Here is a 20984-nt window from a genome sequence, read left to right on the forward strand (position 1 = left end):
GATAGTACTCTAAAGTGTTTTCTTTTAGGCAGTTGAAAAATTCTCTGTCGACCATCACGGTGACCGAAATAACCAAACGTATGAAAGGCACCAGTGTTTAAAATGACCTCATAAAGGGACACCTGGGTGGCTCGGTCAGTTGAGTGTCCGACTCTTGGTTTCAGCTCAGGTCACCATCTCACATTTCATGAGTTTGAGCCGCACATCGAGCTCTAAGCTGACAGCACAGAGCCTGCTTGGGATTCTCTCTCTCTCCCTGTCTCTCTGTCCCTCCCCCACTGTGCTATCTCTGTCTCTCTCAAAATAAATACACTTAAAAAAATAAAATAAAATAAAAATAAAATGACCTCATAAAATGTAGGTTCATAAAACGGGGATTCAGTGAACGATGCATTACCTATACAACTGTTAGGAGCAATGGTGTGTTTTGGGGGGGGGTGTCATCAGATGACATTAAGCCAAGGCACCTAGAAATGCCAGACCCTAACCTCGCCCACAGCCACCTCTTGTAATGGACACTACCCCACCTGTGCCCTTTTAGCCCTATCTCAGTGCTGATCTTCTCATCATCCAGCTGCCACGACTTTATCTGAGAGGGTTTTCTGGCCACCAAAGCATGATCCCTTCGCGCGTGAGGCCAGCTGAAAGTTCGGGGCAATTAACACTCAATAAAACCTCAACTCAACTCCACCGGTAGAACTCTGGATGGAGACGGGGTGCCGCGTGTTCAGACGTCTAGAGGCAGCCTGAAGGTAGGCTCTTGGGTTTTCCTACAACGATGTGCACAATCCCTGTATTATCGGTTAGAGAATAAGTAGCAGAAAGCCTGCACCTGACTTCTGTGCTACGCAGTCTCATTAAAAGCTTTAGTGCAAAAAGTGGTATTTATCGCAAGTGCCTAAAGGCACACTGACCGTTGCCTTAAGTTGCAGCCAGTGGATGTTGAATTTTTCACCTTTTTCACAAACTGGCTTTGACCGAGCTGTGCTTCAATGTGACGGTAAAATGGTAATGCAGTTCTGTGATCCCTGCTTGTATTTCTTATAGGAGGGCTGATCACATCACGCGGATTCATAGGGATCTTGGCACAAGTGTTCTCAGGGGTTAAACCAGAGAACGCTGTGTTCTGCTGAGCAACTGTGTATTCTCATCCTCTGTGAATTTTGTGAATGCAGACTTTCTCAAACCAGAATCCCCTTTATGGCGGTAGATTAAGGGTTGAAAATTGGAAGTCCCATTTAGAGACTGGGTCATGGTCAGAAATTACTTTTTGTTAATGCTTTTTATTTTATTATTTTTTTGAAGTTTATTTTAAGAGAGAGAGAGAGAGAGAGAACCAGCAGGGAAGGGGCAAAAAGGGAGACAGAGGATCCGAAGTGGGCTCTGTGCTGACAGCACAGGGCTCAAACTCCCAAACCGTGAGATCGTGACCTGAGCTGAAGTCGGACGCTTAACTGACTGAGCCACCCACGTGCCCCTGTTAATGCTCTTTAAATTAAATTTTAATAGTAATGTCCAAGTAATACACAAACATAATTTAAAAAGTCAAATAATGTGGGGTGCCTGGGTGGCTCACTCAGTTGAGTGCCTGACTGTGGCTCAGGTCATGATCTCACGGTTCATGAGTTCGAGCCCTGCATCCGGCTCTGTGCTGACAGCTAAGAGCCTGGAGTTTGCTTAGGATTCTGTGTCTCCTTCTCTCTCTGCCTCTCCTCAGCTTGTGTGCTCTCTCTCAAATATAAACATTTAAAAAAAAATTTAAGTCAAATAATACAATGACTCAGACTGAGAAATAGCATTCCCTTAACCCCTTCCTGATTTGCACTCCCAGAGATGACCATTTGAGGCTTTTTGGCTGATTCTTCTGGTTTTTATTATTATTGTTTTATTATTATGACTATCCTAGTTCTAAATAGTTCACATATGGGCACCTGGGTGGCTCAGTCGGTTGAGCGTCCAACTTTGGCCCAGGTCATGATCTCACGGTCCGTGGGTACAAGCCCTGCATCGGGCTCTGTGCTGACAGCTCAGAGCCTGGAGCCGTTTTCAGATTCTGTGTTTCCCTCTCTCTCTGACCCTCCCCTGTTCATGCTCTGTCTCTGTCTCAAAAATAAATAAACGTTAAAAAATAAGTAGTTCTAATTCGTTTCCCCCCCCCAATTTTAGGTAATTTTCTTTTTACTTCTTACTATGACTGACAAGGTCTTAAGGTTCTAACCCTGTTCCTTGCTGGGGTTTCCCCTTCGTCTCTCAATATAATTGTGCCACAATTGTCCATTAAAACAAGAGGAGTACTTCAGCGTTTTTCATGGCTAAGTAGTATGTGTAGCATCATTTCCTTCCTCATACAACTCTGTTTTCCCTGGAGTCTGGTTCCTTTGTTGTGTTGCTTAGTTTCATTCACGGATTTCCATTCTCCCTAACTGTTCAGCCACCCAATACTTACACGCTAATTGTTTCCTCTTGAAGACAGACCCCCACCCCCATCCTGGATGCCACCATGCTATTGTTCCCATTTGGGCCTCCCACCTGGCTAGCAAAGATTTTAGGATTTCCCTTCACCACCAGGGATCCCCTCTATCCCTCCCATGTTGGGGGATCCCACATACTATTGAGGGATCCCACATACTTTTGCTTTCCTTTTTCTGGTTCACTCCCACATCTGAATTTGGAGCGGGTTTTCCACTAGTTTCCTCAGAAAGAATGAAGAGGAGGTTAGTTTTTGGAGATCTGCCATTTCCGACGATACGTTTATTTTTCTGGAGGGATCATCTGACTTCAGCCAGCCTCTGACCCTGGAGGAGCAGCAGAGGACCTCAAAGTCCTCACTCCTCAGAAGAGCCAGGCTCTGTTTTTCCCAAAGCCTACAGTCAGTGAGGTCACTCACCTCTGCTGAAACCAGGAGTGTTACAGGACTGGAGTTTCCCACTCCTGGAAGAAAACCTCAGATTTAGATTTTCTTTTTAATGTTTATTCACTTTTTGAGAGACTGAGTACAAGCAGGGGAGGGGCAGAGAGAGAGGGAGACACAGAATCTGAAGCAGGCTCCAGGCTCTGAGCTATCAGCACAGAGACCAACGCGGGGCTCAAACTCACAAACCACAAAATCAGGCCCTGAGCGGAAGTTGGACGTTTAACTGACTGAGCCACGCGGGCGCCCTGAAAACACCAGATTTAGAAAAGTAGCAGGTTCCCTGCTGGAAAGAATACTTTCCAGAGGTATTCTATCTGTATAGATATAATATACAGATTATATTCTTAGTATATATTCTTAGTCTTGTTTTCTTATATAGTAGCATTTTATTTGCAGCAATTTTTTTCTGGGATTCACCTTTTTAAAAATTGAAGTATAATTAACATACAATATTATATTAACTTCAGGTGTACAATGTAATGATTGAACAATTCTATACATTACTCAGTGCTCATTGCGACAAGTGTATTTTTTTGTTTGTTTGTTTATTTTGAGACAGAGTGTGAATGAGCATGAGCAGGGGAGGGGCAGAGAGAGAGGAAAAGAAAGAATCCCAAGCAGGCTCCACACTGTCAGCACAGAGCCTGATGCGGGGCTCAAGTCACTAACCATGAGATCATGACCTGAGCTGAAATCAGGAGTTGGACACTTAACCAACTGAGCCACCCTGGTATCCCATGAGAAGTATACTCTTAATCCCCTTTATCTATTTCACTTATCACCCCCCACACGCCATCTTTCCTCTGGCAACCACCAGTTTGTTCTCTGTATTTAAGAGTCTGTTTTGAGTTTGTCTTTTTTTGTTGTTGTTTCTTGAATTCCACATGAGTGAAATCATCTGGTATTTGTCCTTCTCTGACTTATTTCACTTAGCGTAATACCCTCTAAGTCCATCCGTGCTATTTGTTGCCCATGTCAAGAGTTCCTGCTTTTTTATGGCTGAGTAATATTCCATTGTCTATATACCTATACCATCTATATCTCCTGTCTTTATCCACTCATCTATTCTGTATATCTATAATCTATATACATCTATCCCACACTTTCTTTATCCATTCATCTATCTATGGACACTTGGGCTGCTTCCGTTTCTTGGCTATTGTAAATAATGCTGCAATAAACAGAGGGTGTATTTATCTTTTCAACTTAGTGTTTTCATTTCCTTTGGGTAATTATCTAGCCATGGAATTACTGCATCATAGGGTTAATTTCAATTTTTAACTTTTTTTTTTTTTTAATTTTTTTTTTCAACGTTTATTTATTTTTGGGACAGAGAGAGACAGAGCATGAACGGGGGAGGGGCAGAGAGAGAGGGAGACACAGAATCGGAAACAGGCTCCAGGCTCCGAGCCATCAGCCCAGAGCCCGACGCGGGGCTCGAACTCACGGACCGCGAGATCGTGACCTGGCTGAAGTCGGACGCTTAACTGACTGCGCCACCCAGGCGCCCCTCAATTTTTAACTTTTTGAGGAGCCTCCATACTGGTTTCCCATGGTATCTGTACCAATTTACATTTCTACCGACAGTGCACAAAGGTTCCTTTTTCTCCACATCCTTGCCAACACTTGTTATTTCTTGTGTTTTTTTATTTAAGTCATTCTGACAAGTGTAAAGTGATGTCTCATTGTGGTTTTAATTTGCATTTCTCTGGTGATGAGTGATGTTGAGCATCTTTTCATGTGTCTGTTGGTCATTTGTAGGTCTTCTTTGGATAAATGTCTATTCAGGTCCCCTGCCCATTTTTTAGTTGGATTATGTGTGTGTGTGTTGAGTTATAGAAGTTCTTTATATATTTTAAATATTAACCCTTTATTGGATATGTCGTTTGCAAACATCTTCTCCCATTCAGTAGGTTGCCTTTTTGTTTTGCTGGTTTCCCTCACTGTGCAGAAGCTTTTTAGTTTGGTTTAGTCCCAACAAAGTAATTTTGTTTTTGTTTCCCTTACCTCAGGAGACCTATCTAGAAAAGTGTTTTTATGGCTGATGTAGAAGAACACATAGCCAGCAATTTCTTTGACAAGTTTTATGGCTTCAGGTCTCACATTTAAGTCTATAATCCATTTTGAGTTTATTTTTGTGTATGGTGGAAGAAAGTGGTCCCGTTTCAGTCTTTTCCATGCTGCTGTCCACTTTTCCCAGCACCATTTATAGAAGAGATGGCATTTTCCCCTTGTATGTTCTTGCTTCATCATAAATTGACCATAAAAGCATGGGTTTATTTCTGAGCTCTCTGTCCTGTTCGACTCGCCTACATGTCCATCTTTGTGCCCGTAGCATACTGTCTTGATTACTACACCTTTGTTGTGTATCTTGTAATCTGGGATGGTGATACCTCCAGTTTTGTTCTTCTTTCTCAAGATAGTTTTGGCGATACGTGGTCTTTTGTGCTTCCATACAAATTTTAGGATTATTAGTTCTAGTTCTGTGAAAGATGGTGTTGTATCTACCAATACTTTATCTTGGTCTAGGTTCTCTACCTTAAAGAATAGATCATTCAGGGGCGCCTGGGTGGCTCAGTCGGTTAAGTGTCCGACTTTGGCTCAGGTCATGATCTCGCAGTTCGTGAGTTCAAGCCCCGCGTCAGGCTCTGTGCTGATGGCTCAGAGCCTGGAGCCTGTTTCAGATTCTGTGTCTCCCTCTCTCTCTGACCCTCCCCCATTCATACTCTGTCTCTCTCTGTCTCAAAAATAAATAAAAGTTAAAAAAAATTTTTTTTAAATAAAAAAATGAAAAAAGAATAGATCAGTAGATCTATTAAATAGATAAGATAGAACAAATAGAATAAATAGAATAAATAGATCATTAAATGATCTTAAATATAGATCATTTCACACGTGTGGGAACATATCTGTGGAATAGATTTCTAGAAATGGGATTGCTTAGCAATACTCGTATTTTTGTTTCAGTTTCCTTCTGTGCCCTGTTTTGTCACTTTTCCTTCATCCTCCCTGGCTATTAACCGACTCATCAGTGTGAGATTATGTCTTTTATAGATTACTGTCATTTTTAATGGGGTCTAGGGAGACAGAGTAGCTAAATGGCTGGGTTTGACTCACATGCTTAACCGGAAACTGCTAAGGCCCCTCTTCTGACAATGCTTAGAGAACTTTTGGTTAACATTTTATCTATGGAAATGTAGCTTAAGAGGCAGCCTAGCTCTGTTGTTGTATTCAGATTCCTCTTTGGACTCTAGCACACGTGGAAGTTGAAGGTGGTAAAATAAAAGGCTGAAGTGGACCTTGAGACATTCGTATGCTAAGCTTGGAATTCAAAACTGGTTTACCAAAGTGTTAACACTCAGTTACTTTACTTTCCTTGGTTGCTCCTTACAATCGCATCTCTCCCCAACATTTGAGTTCTCCTAGAAGCGAACTCCAGTTAAGAATTTGAATGCAGGGACCGTATTTCAAGATTGACCTAAGGAACTAAGAACAGGGTGGGGGAGAAAGCCGATAGAAGGTGTGTTATCAAAAAGTTACTATCTGGGTAAAAGGGAACTTGTGATCCTACTGAGGGACTGCTCTAGTAAATACACAGCACACACCTCAGTTATCCTGCCCAGAGGCCCCAGGAGCTCAGACACACCAGCTCCTATCCTTCTTGGGCAAAAGATAATGACTTCATTAGCTAAAACCTAAAATTCGACTGAGGTATCTTGGAAGAGGCAGGGTGGGCACAGGGTGGTTTTTCTAAACAAAGTCTCAAGGGCCCTAAGGCTGCGTAGTGACATGTGTGGTGCTCTGGCTCGTTAGAATCAATTTTTCTTCTGATGACATTTCAATTTCTTTTGAGGGGATACCTTGTCCACGGTGTAGCCTTAAGAGACTGCCAACCCAGCCATCTTGCCCTTCAGAGGAGCAGTGACATAGCCCGGCTATGCCAATCTTGCCATCTCAGGAAAGGGGAGAAAATCAAACAGCACTAAGACAACGTCGATTAGCACCTGCTGCGGGGTCCCCAGTGCCGCTCTGACTTCTGCTTCCTCAGGACCATTGTAGTCTTCTGATGAATCCCATTTTTGTTCACGGCAGACAGGATTAGTTTCTCTGTTTTACAAAGAACTCCAAGAAAGGCAAGAAGAGACACGTTCAAGAACTTTTTTAGAAGTTTTTCTACATACATCTTAGTAACATTTCACTTTCTTCACAGACCTTCTCACCACGCCACCCCCGCGACCATACCCAGTTTTTAAACTTGTACCAGTGTATAGAAAAGCAATTAATGTAGGGATATTTTAAAATCTGGCCACTTAATTTGTTTCTGGTTGCTCTTGGGATTTTCGTATGTAAATGAGTTCTTTTTCCTTCCCATAATTAGCTTTATTTGGTTTGATTGCACCAGACTGAGACCGTGAAAAGAATTTGTAAAAATGGTGGTCCATTCTTCTCTAGTTCGTGACCTTGTAAGTTTCTAAAGCTTTGCCTTTAACCATTCACCATGTGATGCTAGGCATAGGAAGATAGTTTTATCAAGTTGCAATTTCTTCTTTCCCAAGCTTAATCGTATCCATGCTGTTATTAAGATTATGGGCTTTTCCCCCCTTCAATGTTCAGAATTTCAAGCGTGCACTAAAACTAGAACAGTCTTGCATTCCTGGGATAAACCCCAAGTTGGTCATGTTTTATCTTCCAGGATACAACTGGATTAGCTTTACCATTTTATTTAGGATTTTTCCATCTGTATTCCCCCTCCAACCCTTTACAGGCCATCCTGGTTAGTTTTCATATGTAATACTAACTGTATAGAATATATTGACAAATTAGTTCAGTCTAATCCAGGCTTCCCACGTTAACGGTTTTCCAACAGATTCTTAACCTATTGATATCCTTACAGAAGCTCTCCTGAATTTTTTTTTTAATTTTTTTTTTTCAACATTTATTTATTTTTGGAACAGAGAGAGACAGAGCATGAACGGGGGAGGGGCAGAGAGAGAGGGAGACACAGAATTGGAAACAGGCTCCAGGCTCTGAGCCATCAGCCCAGAGCCTGATGCTGGGCTCGAACTCACGGGCCGCGAGATCGTGACCTGGCTGAAGTCGGACGCTTAACCGACTGCGCCACCCAGGCGCCCCAACTCCTGAATTTTTTTAAGCCAACGTCAAAGGAGTTACTCTAACTTGCCAGATGTGACGGACCTCTGACTCTATCTTCAAGGCATTTCACTGAGGTGTTCTGACTTTAGATACCTAATTGAAAATCAGACCTGGGGCGCCTGAGTGGCTCAGTTAAGTGTCCAACTTCGGCTCAGATCATGATCTCACAGTTTGTGAGTTCAAGCCCCGCGCTGTGCTGACAGCCTGGAGCCTGCTTCAGATCCTGTGTCTCCCTCTCTCTCTCTGTCCCTCCCCCACTCACACTCTCTCTCGCTCTCAAAAATAAACATTAAGAAAAAAAGAAAAGGAAAATCAGACTCATCATCTAAAGGTAATTCTTCCAAATTCTCTGTCAACTAGTTCCCAACTGCTAGGCTTAAAAATCTATCACCCCAAGTTTCCTCTTGAAATCCATCCTCAAAACCACCTCAAGGTCCTTAGGCAACTGATTTGCTTTCTATCAAGATTCTGGTTGTATTTAAATGGAAGCATACAGCAGGTACTCTTACCTTGTTTCTTTCACTCGACGTCATGGAGATCTGTCCATGTTGTTTATGCCTACTGTGACTTTTTGAGACAAAGCATGATTGCATGAGTTGGGGAGGGGCAGAGAGAGGAGAATCCCAAGCAGGCTCCACACTGTCAGCGTGAAGCCCTACGTGGGGTTCAAACCCACAAACTGAGATCATGACCTGCACTGAAAATCAAGAGTCGGATGCTTGAGTGAACCACCCAGGCACCCCTCTAGCCTTTAATTCCATCTTTGGGCTAGTGGCCCATCCCTAAAACAGAGCTGCACTAACACAGTAGCCATCGACCTCATGCAGCCATTTAAAAACAAATGCAGTTCCTCACTCCCACTAGCCCCATCTCAAGTCCTCAACAGCCACATATGGCTAACTGGTCATCACACTGGACAGCAAAGATATTTCTAACATCTCAGAAAGTTTCCTGGACAGTGTTGCTGTAGATTAATAATCACTTTTTTTTTTTTTTTTTTAGTTTATCGCTCTCAAAAATAGAGTGCAAACAGGGAAGGGGCAGAGAGAGAGGGAGGCATAGAATCTGAAGCAGACTCCAGGCTCTGAGTTGACAGCACAGAGCCAGATGCGGGGCTCAAACTCAGAAACTGGGAGATCATAACCTGAGCCAAAGTCGGATGGATGCTGAACCAACTGAGCCACCCAGGAGCCCCAATAATCACTTCCATTCTTAAAAGCATTTAGTTCAGACACTGTAGTAAAGGTTTTAATCCTCAAATAACACTGAGGCAGACTTCATCTCAACATAAGAGAGAAGAACATTAGGTGAGCCTGGGTGGCTGTCGGTTGAGCATCCAACTTTGGCTGAGGTGGTGATGTCCGTCTGTGAGATCGAGCCCCGCATCAGGCCCTGTGCGGACGGCTCAGAGCCTGGAACCTGCTTCAGATTCTGTGTCTCCCTCTCTCTCTCTGCCCCTCTCCTGCTCATGCTCTGTTTCTCTCTCTCAAAAATAAACATTAAAAATTCAAAAAAGTAATCAAGTTTTATATGGATAAATAACTTGCCGCAAATAGTCCTTTAAGGCTTGACCGTGCTCTTTATTGCCAGTCTACACGAAGGTATGTGTATGCTTCTCACAGAACACATTCTATCCCAGTGCTATATACTTTATAAACAATTTCCTTTGTCCTTTTCTTCATTCAAAACACCTATGGGAAATTTCTAACTTAATCTCTTACTCTCTTATTCCTCAATATATACTCCATACTATCCCATATGTGAAATGTGTGAAGAGAAAGTTTCAGAACTTTTACCTTTTGTCCCCCTGCATCTCTTAAGTGCAATTTCACCTGCCTTCCAACCCCCAAAAGATGGTCACGATCATCACCATTTTAAGCTTCTGAGAAGAGTCTGATTATACCAGGCAGTTGAGCCTTTACCTGGCTGATCTGATCAGCCTGATTTACCTGGCTGATCTGATGTGGGGAGCTTTTGATACTGAAGTCTCCTACTCAATGATCTAAAGTACCCAGTAAGAATATCTGGAAACCAATAGTCCCTACAATGAGCTTGAGGTACAACCAAGTTTGGGAGTAAAAACTTCAACTATCTCAGTATTAAGAGGGACAAATTCATTTTCTCCTTGTTTCCCTTAAGATAGCAGAGGAACAGAAAACATAAAAACCACAGAAATGGACACATTTTCTATACAGACGGCTTATACTTCATTCTTCCAAGGTACACACGACACTCAACACGAGACTGAAGTTTATTTATCATATACACAAGTGGTGTCTGACATCTGAGAAAATGCTATTTACATAAAACATCGTAGATTAAAAATACATAGTATTTGTATTTTAATACAACAGGGTCCCAGGATTCAAACAAGGAACTTTGATTCCAACTTTGCATTATACGTTTGTCAGTTCTGCTACAAAGAACTATAGTGGAGGCAAACTTTGGCAGTATATTTCTCGAGAGTCAAATATTAGAGAATTTCACACATGTGGTTTTGCATCTGTAGAGGAAGATACAACTTCTTCAGCACATGTACCGATTTCTGAATCTTCCACTTCAGAGTCCTCACCAGTTTCCTCTTCAGAATCAAATTCCTGACTATTTGGTGATTCGAAGTTATCCAGAGGTCCATCATGCAGTCTCTTTTAAAAGGATAAACGAACAATTTATTGTAAATACTTAAAAGCCCAAGTCCACTAGCAGTATGCTGATATAATTTACCCTCAATGTTCTAATGAGGTCCTTTTCATAATGCTTCCCCATTAAAGTCACCTACAATCAATCAAATGTTATATCAAAACCTCTACTATACTAAACCATATTTCAGTAAAGTTGCAGCACTTAACATTTGCTCATTTTTTTTCAAGTTTATTTTTTTTGAGAGAGAGAGAGAGAGAGAGAGCAAGTAGAGGCAGAGAGACAGGGAGAGAGAATCCCAAGCAGGCTCCACACTGTCAGCACAGAGCCCAACAAGGGGTTCAAATTCACAAACCAGAAGATCATGACCTGAGCTAAAATCAAGTCAGATGTTTGAGCCACTCCAGGTGCCCCGAATTGGCCCTTTTTTTTTTTTTTTTTTTTTTTTTTTTTTAAGCACTGGCATGCTTTCACAGTGTAACTCCAATCACTTCTCAAGCTACTTATGGTGAAGGACCAGGTTTTTAAATTTCCAGTCTGCTGTGAACCAATGGCAGTTAAGAAAGGCTGTTACAAAAAAAGACTGAGCTATTTCAGTACTTCCAAGTGAAAACTCAAAACATTAATTCTGTCATGGCTTTAAAATGTAAGCAATTCGGTACAAGAAAAGCTTTTATTTCAAAAACTTTCTTCCTACCAGCAAGATGATTTTTTGCAAACACAAGTAACTTTGAGACCTATTTTTTTTTAATGTTTATTTTTGAGAGAGAGAGAGAGAGAGAGAGAGAGCTAGAGCAAGCAAGGGAGCACGACCGAGCATGAGCAGGGGAGGGGCAGAGAGAGGGAGACACAGACTCAGAAGCAGGCTCCCGGCTCTGAGCTGTCAGCCCACAAGCCGTGAGATCGTGACCTGAGCCAAAGTCGAATGCTTAACCGACTGAGCCACCCAGGCTCCCCAAGACCTTTTTTTTAGCTCAAGACTGCAAAATAACAATTATCAACCTAAGTCTTTTTTTTTTTTTTTTTTTTTTTTTTTTTTTTTTTTTTTAAGTAACCTCTACACCCAATGTAGGGCTTGAACTCATGACCCCAAGATCAAGAGTCATGTATGCTCTACCGACAGCCAGCCAGGTGCCCCACAGGCTAATTCTTATAAACACATTAGTTTCTTCCAAATTGAAAAGTCAGATACGACCACCAAACTCATTTAGTGCACCAATTAACAGTTTTATATATGACTGTAATGTCACACTGGCATTAAAGTTAAATTAAAACCAGTTTAAAACTTTGAACTGTAAAATAGAAAAATTTTCCATAAATTTTTCACATGTAAATAAGTCTCTTTATATTTCTACAAGAAAATAGCTGTTCTGTTGCTTCATGAGAATTATCTGCAATCACCGGGCTCTTATTACGGGCAAGGACTTCTCTGAACTTTCATCATTGTTAACTCATTATTTTCATATCAAGCATATAGCACCCACTATTGTCCCATTTTACAAATGAGGAAAATGAAGGCCTGACAAGATAAATAACTTACCTGATTTAACAAACTTTATTGTGCGAGGCAGGGAGCTAAGACTCACATCCAGGAAATCGGGTTCCAGAGCCCAATCCCTTACTGATTACACTACTGCGTCCCACTGTAACAGATGATTCTGCATCAGGAGAACATTGAAATACCTACCTCTATTACCTCTGCCATATACTGTACGTGTTCTGCTACTTCCGCCAATTCTTTATTTTCCTTTTTCAGGCGGGCAATTTCATTGTCCTTCTCTTCAATCTCTTTATGAAGCTATACGATATAAGTAGAGTTCAGTATTCCATACACCTGCCATGCTACAAACCCACACCATACGCCTCCAAGTATATATCCGATAGACACACGCAGCATGAAGGCTGCTAACACCACCACCACCACCTTCAGCTCTCGGTACAGGAAGCTGCTTTTGCATCACAATTCTGACGCATAAATCCTTTCTAATTAAACCTTTCTTAGGCCAACGTCAAAGCTAATTTATATCGCTCTAACCAAACATGTGAAGCAATAGAAGGAAAATCCTCCCGGAATGTTAAAAACTGCCACAAATTCTATTTGGTACATACTTTCTCATTTTCCTTAAGTGCTTCATAGAGAGCCTTCCTCCGTTTCTCTGCCACTTCTTTCCAATATTGAGAGGATGGGTTTTCTAAAATAAATGAATGTTTTACATACAGACCTTGAAGACAAGGTTACATGCTGCTACAAAAAAACACTACTTTTTTCTACTGAACAAATCCTTCCACAAGATTTACAAAGCATCGCTCGGTTCCCTTTGATCTCCACTGCCATTCAACAATGAGTAGATCCAACCGGCTCCCTCTCTTCGCCGTGTTTCCGCTGGCTCCCCTCATTTTCTGACATACTCAAATCCCTTTCTTCAAATCCATTCTCTACACACTTTTCTTCTGAAAAGACGATTTCCAAGTTTTATAACCCTTAATTAATCACTACCATCCACAGCTGGATCTTACCAAACAGTAAGGCCGGCCCAAACTTACAGTGTATGCGTATTTACAACCATAAGAAATTTTATTTTTTTTTATTTTTATTTTTTTAATTTTTTTTTTCAACGTTTATTTATTTTTGGGACAGAGAGAGACAGAGCATGAATGGGCGAGGGGCAGACAGAGAGGGAGACACAGAATCGGAAACAGGGTCCAGGCTCCCAGCCATCAGCCCAGAGCACGACGTGGGGCTCGAACTCACGGACCGCGAGATCGTGACCCGGCTGAAGTCGGATGCTTCACCGACTGCGCCACCCAGGCGCCCCAAGAAATTTTAAATTACCAAAATATTTGAGTAAAATATCTAATTGTGTCTCCAGGTTAAGAGATTGTGTACAGAATTCATAACTGTACAAATATTTACCTTTATTAAGAAATTTAAGATAAAAGTTATACATATTTTCATACCTGCAATCATAAGATCAAATGCTTCCTGAGTAACTCCACTAAAATCTTTATTTTCACTATGTTCTGGGACAATGACAACTCCAGCGCTGGAATTCTTAGATGTTAACTGGTCGTTCCAATGTTTCCTTTTGGACAAGTCTTTAACCAACTATAATGAAAATACATACATCAATCTCATTTATTTTGATTTAATGAATGAAAGTTGGGCGGTTTTGTCAGTATGTATTAAAAATAGAGTGCTCGTCTGTCTTCTTTATATCTTTGGATCTTTTAAAAAATCACACATTTTAAAACTCTACAAAAATGTATAGTTATTTTAGAAACCTTATTTGCAGCAACTAGATTAGGCTTGGGTCTAAGGCTTAGCTGAAATCATGTTTAGTGTTTAAATAACGAAGTGCCACAGAAAGGTTATTTTCAACCTTGCAAAAGCCTAGAAGCCCTCATCAGTGATTCTATCCTGATAGATAAAATCTAACATTTTATTCCCAAAACATCAAACATTACTCCTGTTGGCTACTCAGAACTTACTACACCATCCCAGTCCTACTAATTATTCATACCAATTCTGAACTTCCTAAACTCAACCATCACTACACAAACCACTGCTGTGAGAAACATGCAATTGTTACTCTGGTTTCAATGATTTAGACATCTCTGTAAAGGCAGGCTCATCAGAACCCCATTCCAGCCCAGTAACACATACCTCATTTTCTCTTCCAACGAGAGCTCCAGCTGCAGAAGGCTGAATCATCTTCAGAGTCCTTCTTGGGACAGGACTATTCTAGAAGTCAACATAATTTATTATCTGGTTACTGAGTTGCTATATGGGTTGTTGCTCTTTTATTCCTGCTATGATTTAGGAAAAAAGAAACACTAAGAACACTAGTATTTGTTCTGCTATATAATTTTATTGTTTTTTTCTTTCTAATGCTTATTTATTTTTGAGAGAAAGACAGAGTGTGAGCAGGGGGAGGGGCAGAGGCCCAGAACCCAAAGCAGGCTCCAGGCTCTGAGCTGTCAGCACAGAGCCCGACGCGGGGCTCGAACTCACCAGCAGTGAGATCATGACCTGAGCTGAAGTGAAGTCAGACGCTTAACCGACTGAGTCACCCAGGCACCCCTGTTCTTCTATATAATTTTTATAATGTTGCATACGAGCAACACATTGGTTTATTCAACTAGCAAACGTGTTATCTCCCTAAAATTATAATAAAGTTTGAAAAAATCCTAAGAATGGCTCATATTACCCAAACACGAGTTTGCTACACGAGGAGCAGTCCTCCTTCCATTTCAATATATGCTGTTATTACAGTCATTTTGTCAACTAATCACATCTAGTTAGAACAAAAATGTAACAAAATTTCTAAGCTCTAATACTTCAAACCATGCGTGATGAATTCCAGTACAACAGGAGTACTTGTATTCCCTCTTAAAAAGATCTGCCACACAGACGTCTTAGCATTTATGGTAGAAACCCACAGAAGAGGGAAATTGAGGAAAAAGATTAATTATTTACACCGCAAAATACTTATTTCCCTAAACAAAAGGATTCATCTCAGACTTCTGTTAAATAGTGAACATTTCCTAACACACTTGTATGTATTTACCAAAGGAATTTAATTTTTTTTAAAATGTTCATTTTTTTGAAAGAGTGGGGGGGGGAGGGGCAGAGAGCGAGGGAGACACAGGATGGGGAGCGGGCTGAAACTGAAACTCCCGCACCATGAGATCACGACCTGAGCCAAAGTCAGAGGCTCAACCGACTGAGCCACCCACACATCCCAGGAATATAATTTTCAAGAATGTACTTTACACAAAACCAAATATACCCATAAAAGGACCTGACTGCAGAAGCAGTTTTGCTTCAAGCCTGCTCATCCGGAGACGGCCAAAATGGCAGTGCTGGAGGCGCCAGGGTACTGTAAAACGCCCATGCTCCAGTTTTGAAAAAAATATACCCTTCCTTAAAATATGGAAATAGATTCCCATAGATTTCCTGACCTGAAAGCCCTGTTTTTGCAAAAAATCATTAGTTATACTGCCACCATGGGTCAGCAAACAAAGGTACACACTCGAACAAGGGCTGCAAGAACATGACACCAAAGCAGCGTGAGAAAGTTACCGATTCCATACTGCAGTTCACATGGCAAGAGCTCGCCTTTCCCACGGTAAACTTTCTACCGCTGATCATTATCTCACTGTTTAACCGAAGAACAAATGCCAACCACTCTGAGAACAAATATTACACCAACATTGCCGATGTCATTTTATAGATTAGTCACCAGCCCCCAGACAAATAGAAGAAAACCTAACTTGGGATCCTTAAGAATGGGAGGTGTTAATTTATTTAAATGCTTGCTACTTATAATGGCCAAAGAAGCCAGATAAATCACTGTCAGAAAAAAAATGAGTTTTCAAGATTAACTTTTATACATGTAAGCTTTAAGCATCCAGCCCCAAAGATGTAATATTGCTATTGTCATTTTCTTTATACAGATTATACACTGGAATAACAGATTCTTTAGAGCCAAAATGTTCTTCTACATTAATGGGCCATAATGTTTTTATAAAACAATTTAAGACTCTGTGAACCCTTCTCTCTCTCTCCCTCAAAAAGAAAAAAAAACACAAAAGCACTACTCACAGGGAATTTTGCATACAATTGGTAAGAAAGCCATGAGCAACCATAATTCACTCTTACAGATCTATTTTTATTTAAAAAAAATTTTTTTAACATTTTATTTTTTTTAGGAGACAGGGACAGAGCGTGAGCAGAGGAGGAACAGAGACAGGGAGACACAGAATCCAAAGCAGGCTCCAGGCTCTGAGCTTTCAGCAGAGCCAGATGTGGGGCTCAAACCCATGAACCCCAAACTCATGAGGTCATGAGGGGCTCAAACCCCAAACTCATGAGGTCATGACCTAAGCCGAAGTCGGACGCTCAACCACTGAGCCACCCTGGTGCCCCTTACAGATCTGGTTTTAGTCCAATTTTCTTGTTTTACATAGATGTGAACAGAGGCTGCAATGCTAAATAATTTACCCAAGGGGTGCCTGAGTGGCTCAGTCGGTTAAGCAAATGACTTCCGCTCAGGTCATGATCTCATGGTTCATGAGTTCGAGCCCCAAGTCGAGCTCTGTGCTGACAGCTCAGAGCCTGGAGACCATTTCAGATTGCGTCTCCCTCTGTCTGCCCCTCCGCCACTTTCACTCTGTCTCTCGCATTGTCTCAAAAATAAACATCAAAAAAGTAAATAAATAAATAAAAATAATAATTCACCCAAGGTCACAGTTTTGGAGGCTGAATCAGAACCAACCAGAACTCTAATCCTTTTATATCCGAGATAGTTTTACTCTAGCTAGTAAACATTAGATTCCTCTTTAAATAGAAGGATCTGCTGAAATCTGGGATTTGCCTCAAAATAATTAGGTGACTCAAGGAGTGAATGAGGATGTAGATGAAACAAGACTGGCAATATCCTGGTAACTGTTAATTGAGAGTATTATACTATTGACTCTGAGTATTTAAAGATTTTTATACAAATTATCAATGCACGGTATTAAGAAAAATAATGTAAGGACACTAAGACAAAGTCAACCACCTATTAGCAAGCATCTGCTATCCCTTATGAAAAGCTTTTATTTACTCTATTTAATTTGAATCTGCAAACTGATAGATTTCCCGAAGATGTCTCATTCTCAGGAATCCTCAGCAGCTAAGTTGTGCAGCAGAACCTAGTGAAGTTGTAAATTCATTTCGAACCTTAAGAGCAAAGTCAGTCAAAATTACAAATTCAAAATTAAACTCTGTTCTTATTGTTGTAAGAATAAATATTTGGGATAAGATTTCCAGTGACACTATTATATGGGGATTCAAAAAGTGTAGCACAACAAGCAGGTTAGATGGTAAGGAGTATAATGCACTCTGAAAACACGTACGATATAATGCAAGATGTGTCTCTGTGCTCAAAGACACGAATTCCAAAGATACAAAGGATTTTAATAAAAATCATTTCAGAAAACGTAGGAGTGGAAAGAAAGCAACACAATCTTACGGAAAATCCTAAAGAAGCTACTAAAAAACTATTAAATCTAATAAACAGTTTCAGCAAGGCTGCAGGACACATCAAATTCAAAATATAAAAATCACCTGTTTTCTATATGCTAGCAATGAGCACACAGAAAATTTAATGCAAGAAACAATTCTATCTACAATAGCATTAATAAAATACTTAGGCAAAAAATTAAACAAAAGGAGCATAAAACTCAATACTCTGAAAATTACAAAACAGTATTGAAAGAAATTTAAAGATAACCTCAATAAATGGAAAAAACATAGCACATTCACGGATCATAAAACTTACTTTCCACCATAATTAATTTTTTCAAGGTTCTCTGTTGTTACCTGTCCTCTGGCTAAAAGTTCGACACTTCAAAGTTTATAGAGATTAGAGCCAGGTTAAATTTTGTTAAATTATGTCAAACTAGGAGTGCCTGGGTGGTGCCTGTTAAGCGTCCCCAACTTTTGATTTCGGCTCCGTCATGATCTCATGGTTTTGTGAGTCCGAGTCACATGTCAGGCTCTGCACTGACTGTGCTTGGGATTCTCTCTCTCTCTCTCTCTCTCTCTCTCTCTCTGTTCCTCCCCTGCTGGTGCTCTCGGTCTCTCTCAAGATAAAGAAACTTAAAAAATTTTTTTTAAACTTATGTCAAACTACTTCTAACCACATGCTTTCTAAAACAAAAGTGATCTTATCACATACCTTTATGTTCTCTTTGATTTCTTCATGTTTCTGCTTCATATTGGGATTCATGATACACCTGATGAAGCAAAAAAGATTAGTAATTCATAAGCAGAAAATGGTTTGCACCTGAAGGTGGAGTGCAGACTTTTGTTGTTGAAAATACTTAACAACCATAGAAATCCTACCACTGTATGGTGGAACTATCTCATCTCACGGTACCCAAACTCAGCCCTATTGATGACAAAAGTGTCTAAAGTTAGTGACTCTTAGTATCTGTATTATACACACAAATAATTCTGGTTGGAAACATCTTGTTACAAAAGGAAAATTATGTATTCTAAACAGTTTTACAAAACACTATTCTGTCCTGGATTAAATACAGAAAAGATCTGAGAAATGGTCACCAAGAGAAGCAAATACGGTCACCAGGTACTTGGGTATGCTCAGGTCCATCCTTAAGAAGAGCATTCTAGGGGCCCCCGGATGGCTCAGTGGGTTAAGCAACCAACTCTTGGTTTTGGCTCAGGTCAGGATCTTATGGTTTTGTGCCACCACCGCAGAGCCTGTTTGGGATTCTCTCTCTCCCCCTCCCCTAACTCGCTCTGTCTCGGGTCTCTCTTAAAAGAAACTTAAAAAAAAAAAAAAAAAAAAAAAGAATAGCATTCTAACTTTGCTGTTTCAAAGGCAGCTTTAAGCTGTAATAAAATTGGCTCTGGTAACCAGCAGTTAGTAGTGATTTAATATCCAATCAAATGAGATTATATAATTACATCTGTAGGGAATGTTTAACCACCACCGTGAACTGAGTGAGACATTGAGGGAAGAAAGAGGGAGAAGATAAAGGGATTACGCAATGCGGTTAACCAGACCACGAGGCCAGAACTCACTCCAAATCCAACCTTCGAAGGTACTGGATAGGTCTATACCTGCCAAATAGATCTCCCCAATACGTGTCTATACCAGCCAAATAGATCTCCCTGACTTCTGTGGTGTATGCCTTTACTCAGTGCAGTGGCTTTCAAACTTTGACAATGACACACCTCCTGTGCCCCAGCACACACACAGTCCCCAACTGTATGATGCTATTTTCTATCCTATTTTAGGTTGAGCCAATGCGGGCGGGGACCCACTACCCTGAGCAATGTTTATTTTCAAAGTGCCTGGGATCCCTGAATCATTCACTAGGTCATGAACATTGTTTACAACAGAAGAGACGAGAAGATATCAGAGTGCACAGCGTGTGAGGTCCTAAGTACTGCCTCGTGAAACGTCTAATGTCCTTGTTTGGCTCCTAAACTGCGACGTAAAATGTGCTTCAGTAAGAGTCAGGGTTAAAACAGGGGAGGGTCACTGACCAAGTGCAATCTTTCGCGTGTTTATCAAACTGTGGTCAGCACCCTGCACCCTTACCTCTCCGGCGTGGGAAACGCTGACCGACCTGAGACACCAGGGTTACCAAACCGGGATCGCAGGGTCCAGAGACCTCCCCCCGGGAGCCCAGGCTGCGGACCCCTCGGATCCCGGCCAGGGAGCCGCAGAGGGTGGGGGTTCCGCCTGGCCCGACAGCCGGGCACGCGCAAGTCGGATCTCTCACGGCACCGGCTGCCCAACGGCGGCGCAAGCAGGAGCCCTACTGGAAGCCGGGGACCCGCAACTCGGCGGCCTGACCCGGAGCTCCCGCCGCGGCGCACGCGTCCGGGACGCGTCCGCCAACCAATAGGGAGCGCGGACGGCGGAGCGCGCCAAAACCGACCCAGCCAATGGGGCAGCCCCTCGCCCGCCGGCCCTGCCTCCCCCGCCAAGGCCCCCGCAGCGCCCCGGTCGCAGCCACCCTGACCCCCAGCCGCCGCCCGGCAGCCGTCGGGGAGCGGTCCCCGCGTACCCACTTCCCTCACACTTACCGGATGGGAGCGCCCAATCCCCGTGGCGGACGCGGGAGGCCGTGGCAGGAACACCTCGCACAGAGCCCGCAGCCGCTGGAGTGGCTGGCGCCCGCCCCCGGCAAAGCTTGCGAACTCCGCTCGGCTGGCGCGATGGTCACGTGACCCGTTGACGCGAGACGAATCCAGCGAATCGCCTCCCGCCTCCGCTCGGGCGGCCCCACCCCTTCCCGCGCCTGCGCGGTGGGAGTTGCGCGGAGTGGGGTGGGGATGCTCGGAGGTCTTTGCTCCCCCGAGGTCGCTGCCTTCCGACCTCCGCTCGGAAGGCCCTTGGGCGTGGAATGCGGTCTTCTTTGTGTCCTGTGCGCGGGAGGAAGAAGCTCTCCCCGGTAGACGGAAAACACCGGGAGAACAAGCTCTCCTATAGGTAGTGCACGACTCACCTGTCGGCACAGCCCTGGTTCCTGCACTCCTAATGGTGTGGAGGGCTCCCGTGTTGTGGTGCGGTGGGGGCCGCGGACCTGCAGCCCCTCACCCTCCCGGGGTCGGTCCAGGCGGGGGGACACGTCACTGCAGTTTTAAGGGGCAGGGACACCTTAGCAACACCTCTAGCTTTGTTTTCTCATTACTCTGCAAAACTCTCAGCCTGCTTGTGGACACATTTGAGTTCCTCAAGTTCTGTCTTTTGTT

General features: G+C 42.4%; 1 protein-coding gene across 2 annotated transcripts; it reads right to left on the minus strand.

Annotated features, from left to right (window-relative positions):
- Window positions 1-10301: 10301 nt before the first annotated feature.
- Window positions 10302-20448, minus strand: GMNN (geminin DNA replication inhibitor). Of its 2 annotated transcripts, none has more exons than XM_043590693.1 (7): window positions 20316-20448; window positions 18433-18490; window positions 14373-14450; window positions 13667-13814; window positions 12818-12900; window positions 12396-12506; window positions 10302-10713 (listed from the first exon to the last, which is right to left on the minus strand). In XM_043590693.1, exons 2-7 carry the CDS (start codon window positions 18481-18483, stop codon window positions 10552-10554), a joined length of 633 nt encoding a protein of 210 aa, XP_043446628.1. In that variant the 5' UTR covers window positions 18484-18490; window positions 20316-20448; the 3' UTR covers window positions 10302-10551. The 2 variants fall into 2 exon arrangements, with proteins under 2 accessions (XP_043446628.1, XP_043446629.1); XM_043590694.1 differs by lacking the exon at window positions 20316-20448 and adding an exon at window positions 19825-20017.
- Window positions 20449-20984: the final 536 nt, after the last annotated feature.

Source organism: Prionailurus bengalensis, chromosome B2 (genome assembly GCF_016509475.1).
Source record: "Prionailurus bengalensis isolate Pbe53 chromosome B2, Fcat_Pben_1.1_paternal_pri, whole genome shotgun sequence".
NCBI lineage: Eukaryota > Metazoa > Chordata > Mammalia > Carnivora > Felidae > Prionailurus > Prionailurus bengalensis.